The 12944-nt window shown below is 33.6% G+C and overlaps 1 protein-coding gene across 2 annotated transcripts; it reads left to right on the top strand.

Annotated features, from left to right (window-relative positions):
• The first annotated feature begins 1178 nt into the window (after positions 1 to 1178).
• Positions 1179 to 8344, top strand: LOC106691644 (esterase FE4). 2 transcript variants are annotated; one of them, XM_067050735.1, is made up of 11 exons: positions 1179 to 1256; positions 1907 to 2105; positions 2175 to 2318; positions 2435 to 2576; positions 2665 to 2850; positions 3174 to 3370; positions 5064 to 5214; positions 5333 to 5511; positions 5752 to 5887; positions 7890 to 8016; positions 8102 to 8344. In XM_067050735.1, exons 2-11 carry the CDS (start codon positions 1917 to 1919, stop codon positions 8262 to 8264), a joined length of 1614 nt encoding a protein of 537 aa, XP_066906836.1. In that variant the 5' UTR covers positions 1179 to 1256; positions 1907 to 1916; the 3' UTR covers positions 8265 to 8344. The 2 variants fall into 2 exon arrangements, with proteins under 2 accessions (XP_066906836.1, XP_014292974.1); XM_014437488.2 differs by lacking the exon at positions 1179 to 1256 and adding an exon at positions 1280 to 1318.
• Positions 8345 to 12944: the final 4600 nt, after the last annotated feature.

The following is a 12944-nucleotide window of genomic DNA, read 5'->3' as shown; positions in this document are numbered from 1 at the left end:
ATGTCGAACTAAATTTAAATTTAAATCCCCCGCCAGGGGGTCACGTGACCAAATACTAGCCTCCCATTGGCTGCCTAATGATCACGTGACAGACCACGTGAGTGGTTAAGGGTGGGTCGAGCCGAATATTTGAATTCAAATCTCCCGCCATGTGTGACGTCATCGAAATGCTGGCTTCTGATTGGCTCCTCAAATCAGTGTCCCAGCTCGCCCATATTCTCTCTACTGACTTGGTTCATGGATGCGGTAGAACTTCATCTGTCAAAACGATGATGAGGAGATCCTGTACATCTCTCACCATTTCGTTCCCACCACTCTTAATGAGTTGTGCGGGGAGTCCATCAGCACCCAAAGCCTTATGACATCACAATCGGTTGATGGCATCGAGGATCTCATCTCCGAAAGGTGGCTCTTTAACTATTTCATAACTACTCTCACTAACATTTCATTTCATTTTTTCTCCTTGTGTTCCTGATCTCCTCTCCCTAATTCCTCACCGAGTTAAAAAAAATTAATAAATTGCACGGGTTCCATTAAATTAATAAAACCCCGGCAATTGGTAGTAGTTTTCCATTATTAAATAATTCACCATCTCTTAAATAATCCAGTGATTATTTATAAATGGCTGTAAAACTTTCTATTCACTACAATGTGAGAATAAGCGTCTTCAAATAATAATGATAAATGCTTGAAGAAGTTTGTCGGGGGGTGCGGTCAGCAAAGAACAACATAAAGTACTTATCTTTCCCTCCTCTGCGACACAACCCCTGATGAAGACCTGAAAGTCAGGTCGAAACGTCGGCATAAAATAAATAAATATGGTTTTGTTTATTTATGTAGTTCTTTGCTGACCGCACCCCCCGACAAACTTCTTCAAGCATTAATCTACGGTCAACTATCTACACCTCAATAATGATAAATATTTGGATTTGAAAGTAACATTGCAAATAAAATAAAAGTCACTAGGGATTAGGTATGACGTGAATAATTAAACTAAACAACTAAGACGTAAAAACCGATTCCTTAAACCTCCTCAGCAAGATAAAAATAAAATGAAAAAGGGTTGACATTCAACATGGTTATTTAGTATTGATTAACCACGGTACAAACAGTACGAAGAAGGCATGGTTTTAATGTCTAAAGAGCTTTCAGTTCGGAGAAATAAAACAAGGAAAATGAGTGGGGATTCCCTTGTTCCCTCTCGGCTATATGTACGACCAGTTGCTGTTGGGGTCACAGTGCTCATGAGTCAGGAGGTGAGCTATATTCATCTTTATTGAATACACAAACTTATCTTATTTATATGCTTATATTTAAGGTACATGAATCAAATTTTGTATAAAAAGTATTTATTAGAAGTTTTGTGAGGTATATACGTAATGAATAGAATAATAGAAGGAATGTGATAATTCTACTCGGTACTAATGAGAAATATTTTAAATATCTTAAAGCTACATCGCTTGGTTCTATGAGGATAAAGGCTGATTGTTTGTTCAATCATCAAGGCAGTAGTGATTTTGTGTCGCACGTTTTGTTTTTCAGTTCAATTTGGGTAATTCCAGTGCTCTAGATACGATACAGATTTACTGACTGGTCTGTATTTTTTAAAATTAAGGCTATTCAGACTCTTAAATAGTAAGGAAACAAGTTTTTTAATTTTTATTTTAGGGAACGATGGGAGTTTTTTTTTTTTTTAAACTAAAAGACTTTTATTGTTTTTGTTTTTTTCCTGTTATATTAAGAGCCTGCAGATAAAAGATGAGACACGCTACCAGCTTTACCTTTGATTTATCAATTAAAATGTACAAAAAATATTTTATTTCACCGTAGATTCAGATTGATGATGAATGAACATTAAAGAAATTAAAACAAAATAAACACATGCTGTTAGAATTTTCTTTTTTAGGTCTACCATAATGGTTCTGCAGATATTTACTCTAGCTCTGTTGTTTTGGATACACGTTCTCGCCGATGCTCAGGTCGTGGTCGATACTAGGAATGGAAAAGTGGGTGGCCATTGGATGACTTCTAGAGGTGGTCGACAGTTTTTGGCATTTTTAAAAATACCTTATGCCATTCCACCCATCGGGAGTTACAGGTTCAAGGTGCCCTATTAATTCTTTCAGCTGTTATTTACCTTCTTCTTGTGATATTATTATTGGTTTTGTTTCCAGCCTCCAGTTGAAATAGATAGCTGGAGCGACATAAAAAATGAAACTGAACCAGGTCCTCGCTGCCTTCAGTACAATACTTATGAGATCAAACCTAAAGTTATTGGGGTTGAAAACTGTCTCTACCTTGCCGTATACACACACAACGTGAGTACTAAATTTGATGTAGTGTTCTTGGCTCAAATTGAATCCCTATTATAAATTTAATTTAGAAATCAGATCGAACTAACAATAATCATTTATATATAATTTTATCCTTGCAGACAACCAGCAGAAATGCTGTGATGATACATCTCCACGGTGGTGGATTCTTCGGTGGGACCGGACCTAGGAGGACAGAGCCTCATTATATGATGGATGAAGATGTTGTCATAGTGGATATCAACTATAGGTTAGGGTTTCTAGGTAATTGGTATAATGTGTTTTCTTTGATGTTTTACTTTGATAAGCTGGTATTGTATCAGAAATATACACAATTCTTATTTATGAGCAGGTTTCCTAAGCTTTGAAGACAAAGAGATGCCAGGCAATCAAGGACTTAAAGATCAAGTGTTGGCGATGAAATGGGTCCAGAAGAACATCGCCAAGTTCGGTGGTGACCCTAACAAAGTGACTCTGGTCGGCGAGAGTGCTGGGGCAGGGAGTGCCTACCATCATACTGTATCTCCAATGAGCAGAGGTGGGAAGTCTTTCAGTACTTCTAGTTGTATTGATTATCTACGTAATATTTTATATTTTCTACATGAATGCAATTTAAAATATTTCAAATTTAATGTTATTTTCTACAAGTCAAATTAAAAAATGCGAGAATTGATGAAAGGTACTAGTAGACCTACTAGAAAGTAGGTCTTATGGACTTTTTCCCAACATATAGCGGTTTTTTGACTGACATTCGCCGAACAAAATAAAGAAGCAAAAAATTGTTAATTGTTTTTAATAAGCATTTTTATTGTTACTAACTCAATTTTAAATTTGATTAAACTACTGCCGTATGTGTTGCAGGGCTGTTCCATCGGGCTATAGCAGAGAGTGGTACTAGCTACAATCCTTGGGGTGTGGCTCCTCCAGGTCATGCCAAGGCCACAGCGAAGAAGTTAGCCAAGAACCTCGGGTGTCCTACCAAGACTACATCTGAAGCTGTGTCCTGTCTCTTGAAGAAGAATGCGTCAGATATAGCATCCAGTCTTGAGACATTCAAGGTGAAATCATCAAAATTAATTTTATTTTTATTGTAGAAAATATGATGTAAATTCCAAACTGAAAGTTTTCCGTTACTTGAGAATCAACCTCAGGCTTTTTTTTCGTGTATGGAATCCCATGATTTTTCGCACCTCTATTCTAACTAAATTAAGTGAAAAATAATTTAATTCTAGGACAAATTTATTTCTATAATAATTTAGAATTTATGATAATTTGCCAGAATATTTATAGTATTTACAAAATTCTTTTCTTCAATTATTTCGTAATGATGGTCGTAGAAAAAACATATTGTTTAGATCCGAGGTTCCCAATCTTTTTCTGTTTACGGCTCCCTAAATAATTGGATTTTTTTTCCGTAGTGCCCTTAATACATCATATTTTTTTCTAAATTGTTTACTTTATTGAAAAATTGGAAAACTACTTTTTTAAAAGCGATTACCGATTTAACAGCAAAAAATTAAAAACAGATACTTACAATTCTCCTTGGGTAAATATCTAATAATAATAATATAAAATATCTAATTTCAAATGTTTTGGTAATATTTATATTGAGATGGACAATCACTTCCAAAGACTCGAAAGATGCTAAATTTTTAGAATTTTGTCATGACGGAACCTTGGCGCATAGTTTGGGAATCACTGGTTTAGCTCAAGGAGATGGTTTGATTATGAAGTAGATAGAATGGTAGAAGCAGATATCACGAATTACGAAGGCTTTATTGATGGAGGTTTGTCCTGTAAGGCACCGGTTCTCAAACTGGGTGCTCCAAGCGTGTGTCACTTAAAAAATATTTAAGAAAAAAGAACAAAAATAAATAAAATAGAACATCTATGGGTTCCAGGATTCACTTTGCACCATTGTTTCTTCGTTTTCCTATATATTAAACCATTCTAAGGATAAGTGTTGCATTTGTTTTTCGCTCAATAAGGGTGCCACGAAATTTTGTTAGCTAAATAAGTGTACTGAGATTTTTTTCTAGACCATGAAGAGTATCGCTGCGAAAAAAAGCTTGGGGACCGTTACTATAAATTATACATAAATAACATAATATGTAGAAAACTATTATTCAATGCATGAAAAAAAGAATATAGAATGAGGATAACACAGATGTCAGAAGGTTTTTGGACCCTAATGGCTAGGAAAGGAAAGACACCAGGGAGGTATTTCCATCATAAAGACACATCAAATCATTACACCAAAACTGCGAGATGAGAGCCACCGAAAAACTATGGGGTAGCGTGGCACTGTCTATATTTCTTGATATCTCTTCTAAATGATGAGATTCAACTGAGAAAAATTCTTGTCCATAAAAGTCATGTATTATAAAAACGCTACTGGAGCGTTTATCCAAGGACCTCATATTTAAAAATTATTGAAAGCTTTTTCTTAAGTTGTTTGAAATGACATGTTGAGCAATATAATTTGAAAGTCAGTGTTTTCATACAAAACAACTTTAAAATGAGCCAGCCTTTATTCTTTAGTATAACATACTTTGGAGACAGATAGGAAGCTGCCTTATCCGTATTTCCTCCTTACTGGGTTGAATGGGTTCAGAATGAACGGACCATTTATGAACGGTTTTCTCACCACAGTCAAAAAACAATTGTCTTTCCTCTTTATCTAGCTCACAAATTAGAAACTTATAGTGTACAAAAATACATATTTAAAAGTAATTATTTATGCCATTACAGGTTTGGCAAATAGACACCGGAATTATATGGCCTTGCTTGGAGCCTCCTGGTCCAGATGCATTTTTGACAGGACCAGTGAGCAAGTGGCAGCATAATCCTGTACCTCTGATGCTGGGGACAACATCAGGGGAAGGTCTTCTCAGGACAGGGTGTAAGTAACTAACCACTATATTGAAATGATCTCTTGACATGAAGATGGTCTATAACTTTGTAAATTTTTATTAGAATTCTATTTGAAAATTTTTTATTTAATTTTTTTTTTATAACAGATTTCCTCTATTACAAACTTGACTTCAAGTGGTTCAGTGACAACTTTGACAAATTAGGACCTCTCTCCTTGAAATATTCTGAAACAGCTTCTAACCCAGCAGAGGTTAGCAAAAAGCTCCGAGATTACTACTTTTCTGGGGGCGATATTACAGCCGACAGTTGGTTTAATCTAACACAGGTATAGTTAAAAAATAAAAAGTAAAATAATTATAATTATTCTTCTCATGCAAATTATATTTATTTTTTCATTTAAAGTTTTTAATAATGATCTTTGTACTACGATCTGAATCACTCTTTTTAAACTAATTATCCATTAAAAATTTATCCTAAGCTTAGAGAAACTTTAAATAATTTTTATCAGACTCATTTTACTAAGATAAAACTCTGAGCAACTTCAACTGCATCATTCTTTTTTTAGATGTATACAGACAGTTGGTTTGCTATCGGGATCATAGATGGAGCTAACTATCACACAGGTGATACTTACTTCTATTACTTTGACTACATAGGAGAGAACACATGGTGGAAGAATACCAGTCGCACATACTTTTTTGGCAAGTATATTAGTATTATAATTACTATTATAAAAAGGAAAGATAGGACGTGATTGGTTCCGGCGAAAGATAATGTTTTTAAATTTCCGACTAATAATATACGCAGGTGGGCCAATCGCAGCCTCTTTTTTGGTAGATACCGTATTATAATAAAAAACCAAATAAAAATGTGATTGGTTCAGGTTTTTTCCCGAAGTTTCGACAATATAGGTATAGAAGAAGGTTCCTTTATTTAGCAAAAAAACCGCCGACTTCCCGTTGATCCTCGGAAACCAGAAGAGGAAGTTCACGGAGTGTGGTACTCCGATCTCAAAGGAATATATACTTAAAGTTGGTCTAAAATCGTAAACGAATTACTTTCGCATGAACTTTGCACATATTGGTACCGTAATTCGAAACTCTGATCATGGCCCAGTAGCACTAGCAGGGTAACCTTTCAAGTTGGAATCTAAATCGCGCGAATAAAAAATTACCCTAGGCTCCAGGGGTTTGGGAACGATAGTTTTTGATCCACCTTCGAAATACATCCTCGGGCAAAAATCATATAATTTATTCTTTCTTTCGTTTTTATTTACTTTACTTCATTGAATAGCATTTTACCAAAATTTTAGTTTTTAATATGCTAAGGTGAAAAAAACTTGCAATTAGAGCTTGTTATTATATATTTTGTACAACGTTTCGAGATGTACCCCATACTCATGTACTATGTATCCTCATATTTGTCAATTATATTAATTTCTTTCGTAGAAATACTGTCGTTTATATATAATTAAAAAAAAATTACAATCACATTATTTAAATAATGTCTTTCTCATTCCACAATTTTAGCAGTTTGAAATAAATTTTCAAATTTCTGAATCTACCAAGTTCTCTTTGTCTTCGAATCTTATTTTCCAATAATGTTGACAATCGATGCTGTACCATTCACATACAACGTTTAAGGAGATCCGTGGTATTTGCTTTAGAACCTAACACCATCCCTAACTTTCGAATAAACCAATTCTTATTATCTTGTCCATCACGTCAATATGGGCAGTCTATCTAATTAAATTAAATTGTTTTTAGTAATTTTAATAACATATATGCTTGCAGTATCTCCATCTATTCTTTCATTAACGCCAAAATAATTGTTTTTATACCGCCTCAAATATACTAATCGTGATCAATGACTTGAAGATTTCTACCGTTAGAATTTTGTGTACAGTTTTAACTGATGTTCAATAATCTTTTATTTAAGTTTAGTTTTTAAACATTAAAATTCTAATTCGATTAATATGGTTGAATTATTTATCAAAAGGGATAAAAAGAATACTTTTTATTAGTTTTAAACTTAGCTTTGAACTTTTCTATAATCCACACTAGCTCATGTATACTTACTTATACTTAGTTCCTTCCATTGATTTCTTGACCAGACTTTCTTATCCCTTTTCTATCTGATCAAATTCTTTCTTAAGTATTCTCATATATCTGGTAATTTTAATTAATAAATAACATTCCTATCTATATTATACTCATTGAAACTAAAGCTAGTTGCGTGTTTCGTCTTTTATCAGCAGACTCTTAATAATATTCGTGTCACATGTATCATGTGTTTAATTCAGTTTAATAATGCCTAGTTTATAATGTTCCTTATTTCCATACATAAATAATTTTTAATTTTAGTTTGGTTTTCAAATTCTTAATTCATTGATAGGGCAGATTTAATTTCCGAGAGAGATAAAATTCATACTTCTTATTTTATTTTATTTTTAACTCAGCTTGGAACTCCCCAATAATCTTCGATAGCTCACATATATTTATCCTGAATTTTATTGATTTCAAAACCAGAATTTCTCAACTTTTTTCTAGCGTATTTAATTGCTTTCTAAGTAATCTCGTAGACCTGGCAATGTGGCAACCATCAACATAACCTGTAATTTTAAAAGTACCTCATTGAATATCACATCAGGTAACAGTAATATTAAGCTTAAATAACGGTTATTAATTATGGATGTTACTACAGGTGCTCCACACACAGAAGAAATGAACTTCATCTGGCAGAATCCTTACGCAAATTGGACCCACGAAGGTGATGATTTAAAGTTCTCTAAAAGACTCGTAAAGATATGGACCGATTTCGCTAAGTTTGGGTTAGTAAATATTGAATCTGGAGTATTTTATTGACTCCAGTTGATACAGGAATTATTATAGTAAATAACTTTATTGTTGTTACAGGAACCCAGCTCCAAAAGGATGTGACTTATCATGGGCCAAGTGGGATCCTCGGAGGCATAACTATTTAATGATGAGCAATTCTGGCTTCGAACAAAAAGAAGGATTTGCTAAAGATAGATATAATTTCTGGAAGAGCTTTAATTTTAGGAATAACATAAAATGACCATACATACATAAATAAAATCAATACATATAAATAGTCAATAAGTTAACCAATTGAATGAAATATATGTTTAATTTCTATATGGATAATTTATTTTCCTTTACCTGCATGTGACCAATTGTATGTTTATATATCATTTAAAATACAATGATATATATATAAACCATCTATAATGGTTCATCAGTTACAAGATGACCTTAACATTTAATGAAATGGGAATCAGTAATTATTATTCCCAAAAATTCGTGGGATATTACCGATAAGCTGGTCTAAATAGACATTAGAGCAGTCTTTGGAAAAATGATTTATATCTACACTGCAAAATTGGCTGAACTACAAATCCACACCGATTCCTACCTTCAGAAAATCATTGTTCGCTAGAATGCTGTTTATAATTTTCAAGAGCTATGAACGATAAAGTAAACGTTAAATGTGTTACCAAACTATTTGGGATATTAATTTTAAGATAAAAATAAAGCGAAAGAAGCCATGGTGAATTTTCTTTTATACAATCTATAAATTACCTCATTCTGTTCTCAATTTTGTTTTGCTTAGGAATGATAAACACATTGTTAAAATGAGTAGTAGTACGGTTTATTATTGTACGGCATCACTGAGAAAGTTGTAAAATACAAAATAACGAAACAGAAGAAGAAAGAAACGAAAGAATATATTAATAATGTAGAAAGGGGAGAAGGTAACTATATAAAAACATAATTCAATTTTAATGTTTGAAAAAAATTCTCAAATAAATCACGTATTACCTTTCCTCCACGCCAACGAAATTTTGAGTTTCAGACACACATGAATATATTTAATTTATGAAATAAAAAAATGTAAAGGTGTACAAATGACATTGATATATTTTAACAATACAAATACGTGCAAGATTCAGAGATGTTCACACGCTGAGAAGTAATAAACTACTGATTAGTAACGGTAGTTTTCATAAACTATGGCCTATTAGTTTAGCTTGCAGCTAATGTGGAAGATAATCAAACGAGGAAAAGCTGAACCTGAAGAAATTAGAGAAAACGTTTAGGTGAGCGAATGGATCTCAGAGACAGTTTTCTTCAGCTCCTACTTTCCTTACATGGGAAAAGGTATTTTTTTATTTTCAGCAGTTAATCAAATGTTGCTGTAACTCTCAAATTTTTAATTTCCTCCTAAAGACTTATATAGATATGCATAGTCGAAAAGGTTGGATACGAAGGTGAGGGAGGGAATGACGTTTAAAACTTAATTTTTCAAAATTGCGAGTTATTTAATCAAAGGAGTAAATGATTAGGTGCAAGTATCTAACCTCAATTATTAAGGAAGAAGAGGTGAGAAGTGTAGTAGAAAATAGGGTCTATTTCTCCATGTCAAAACCAATCAAAAGGAAACTTATAAGCCATCAGGTTTATGCTGTACAAGGCTCTTATGAGACGAGTAGTCATATACCGTAGAGAAACAGGAAGCCTTGACAAAAAAAACCTTAAACTAATTGGATAGGTTTCATGAGTAATTTTAAGGAGAATTCTAGAATTAGTATGTGAGAATGGTAAGATAAATACGAGAAAAAAAAGAACAACAAACGTTTTTGGCTCTGTAAGTAAATAATCATTTTAAATCAAAATGAAAAACTAAAATGGTTCGGCCAAGTTCTAAGGATGAGCTACGAAAGAGTTTTTCATGAATGCTCCAGATGGTGTGTGGTCTAGTGATTGTCCACTGAACGATCGAATACCGGAGAATCTTCCCAGTACCGAAGATTCTCCGGTATTCGATACCGTAATTCGATAGAAATAAAAAAAAAATTATTTATTTATCCTAAAAGTTTAGGATTAAATTTATTTATTTGAATTATGCTAGAAATATCCATGTTAGATTTTATGATGTCAAAGTTTTCATTTTACATCTCCAAACCTTCATATACTTGTGTGTTTGTTAATTATATACCTATAATCAAACCTGGGATCTTTATAACATACTTCTTTGTTAGTTATATGAACAGCTATTATAATTCTCAGAATATAGTTTGTAATACTTTTAATAAAGGAATATAAAAAAAAATATATTTACTATATTGATATAGCTATCATAAATAGTTGCCGAATGTAATTATCCCCTGCTCAACTGATATATATATTGAGGGTTTTGCGTGACTGATAGATTTTTCTTCATTTGAAGAAAGGAAAACGATTCCTTTTTAAAATAACAAACTGAGATAAACGGGATTACTCAGTGTTCGTCATATTTTCCTCTTCATTTCCTCTAAGAAATGAGTTTTTATTTTTATGTTCGTACATTATTTCTCTACATAGTATTGCCAACAAAGAGTTTTCGGAAGAAAACATTAGTAAAGTATTTTTCCCATATATTCAATATTTTTTTGGAAACTGAATCCGAATTTCACGAACGCCAGCCACCGTTTTCAGTAATTATATACAAAAGAAATACAATTTTCGAACTTTCCAGTTCTTCACTCTTAACTAGAAAACTGTATGACATTAAAGCAGAGAAGAATTCCTAAAAAATGCATATATTATGTTCAATTTGTTTACCAACTTGAGACGTCATATACGTAAGGTAGGCTTATATTTGCATGCTAAGGAACCAAATAGCAAAGTGACTATCAGGGACCATAATTTCAGTTCTATAAACCAGTTTAAATAACTGGGAAGACTGGTTACAGATGACAACAAAGTAGAGAGCAAAATAGAGGCTAGGACAACAACAGGGAAAAAGTGTTATTTCCCACTGCAAAGAGTATTAAAGTTTAGAGCCTCCCTTAAAGAATGAAAGTTGTCATCTATAAAACCATCGTAAAGGCCATTGGTAATCTATGGGGGTGAAACATGACCCATGAGAAGAAACGGCGGAACGGGTGCTCAACTCCTGGGATAAAATGGTATTGAGAAAGATATGAGGAGGAGTCTCAGAAAATTGAATTTGGAGAAGAAGGAATATGGAGCAGATGTAACTGTTTGAGGAACCCAACAAGTGACAAGAGGAGGAATAAGATGGATAAGACATGTTGAGAGGATGCCCGATGAACGGATACCAAAAAAGATGCTTTATGGCAAACCAGATGGAAAGAGGACGCCCCCGGATCAGATGACTGGACGATGTGGAGAAGGATTTGAAAATAATGAAAGATAGAAAGAGAAAGCAAGGAACGTATAGATTGGTTCTCGTAGAACTCAAGTGCCATAATAATACTAATGTATGCCTATATTAAGCCGGACTGTTGTTTTTCGATACCTAACACCAGATGTTAGATATCACAAATATATACAAAATCTTAATATTAATCATACATTTTGTAATGGTTAATAGTTTTCTTGAACATTTAATGTTCAATTTTACTATAAAACCTCAATATTGTTATTAATCATAAATTAATGAAACCAACTGTCACTAACATTATATCACATATTAGCTCACTTTTCACGACCAATATTATGAACGTGGTGCATGCAGGTATAGCACACTAGTCAGTCTTATTGCTACAATGTGCCCCTGAAGGCGGATCTACATGTTGGCTGCTCGCCACGAATCGGAGGCTTGTACAAAGGAATCGTCCGAGCGGACCATCCACATGTCAGTGTTTTTCAGAGAGGCAAAAATGGCGGACGTACAAGTGGTTTCAGCCACTGGGATTATGTTATTTTCATTACAAAAAAAGAAAAGAAAATGAAAGGAGATTAAATAAAATTAAATATAAAACTTATTATAAGAAGTAACAACAAACACCTTTAACCTCCTAACAGCTTTCAGTTGTAACTAAACAAAGAACAATGGTGGAGATGCAATATGAGCGCTCTCACGAACCCCCTGATCTGTGTCCAAAATACCGATACTCGACGGATCGGCAACGAGCTTAGGCCAACCCGTAGCAGCCAAGCATGCCCTCACATGCCTGAGTTGGCCAACATTTAGATCCGTCTTGAAAAGTCAATATAATGACGAAATTCTATATTACTGTTCGTCTAAATAAATCGAATTTAATAATAAGTTGAGTAGTTTCCACAAATTGCCGCCCATAGAAAGAGCAGGTTATGTGACATCCCTACATACATGAAACCCATGGCTTCAACATAGTCGGGTAAATAGAGGAGATAATTAATAAAACCCGGGCGATTGGTTATATCTTTCCGTTATTAAATAATTCACAATCTCTTGAATAATCCAGTGATTATTTTTTTATTAATAAATTGTACTAAAAATTTCTACTCAGTACAATGTGAGACCAAGCGTCTTAAAATAATATTGATGACTTGGACATTAGATGATTTGGATTTAGAAGTAGCGGATCGTCGCAAATAGAAATAAAAGTTATGTGGGATTAGGAATTACATAAATCATTACACTAAAAACTAAGAAATAAAAACTGATTCCTTAATCTCTCCCTATCAAAATAAAAAAGGATCGCATTCTCTAGGTTGTTATTTACTAACAGTTAGAAGAAGGGATTATTTTAATGTCTAAAGAGCTTTTAGTTCGGAGATATAAAACAAGATAAATGGGTGAGGATTCCCTCGTTCCCTCTCGGCTATACGTAAGACCAGTTGCTGTTGGGGTCACAGTAACCACGAGTCGGAATGGTCCCTCCCCATTCTTTGTAAGCCCCCGGATATCATGCCTTGTGGACTTGTCTTATAACACCATAAGGAAAGCAAAGATGTATTGTTAATA

The sequence above is a fragment of the Halyomorpha halys genome, unplaced genomic scaffold (genome assembly GCF_000696795.3).
Source record: "Halyomorpha halys isolate HHAL.00 unplaced genomic scaffold, Hhal_1.1 Scaffold2592.1, whole genome shotgun sequence".
Taxonomy (NCBI): domain Eukaryota; kingdom Metazoa; phylum Arthropoda; class Insecta; order Hemiptera; family Pentatomidae; genus Halyomorpha; species Halyomorpha halys.
The sequence above is the reverse complement of the archived record's forward strand: the minus strand, read 5'-3'. Positions and strand labels throughout refer to the sequence as shown.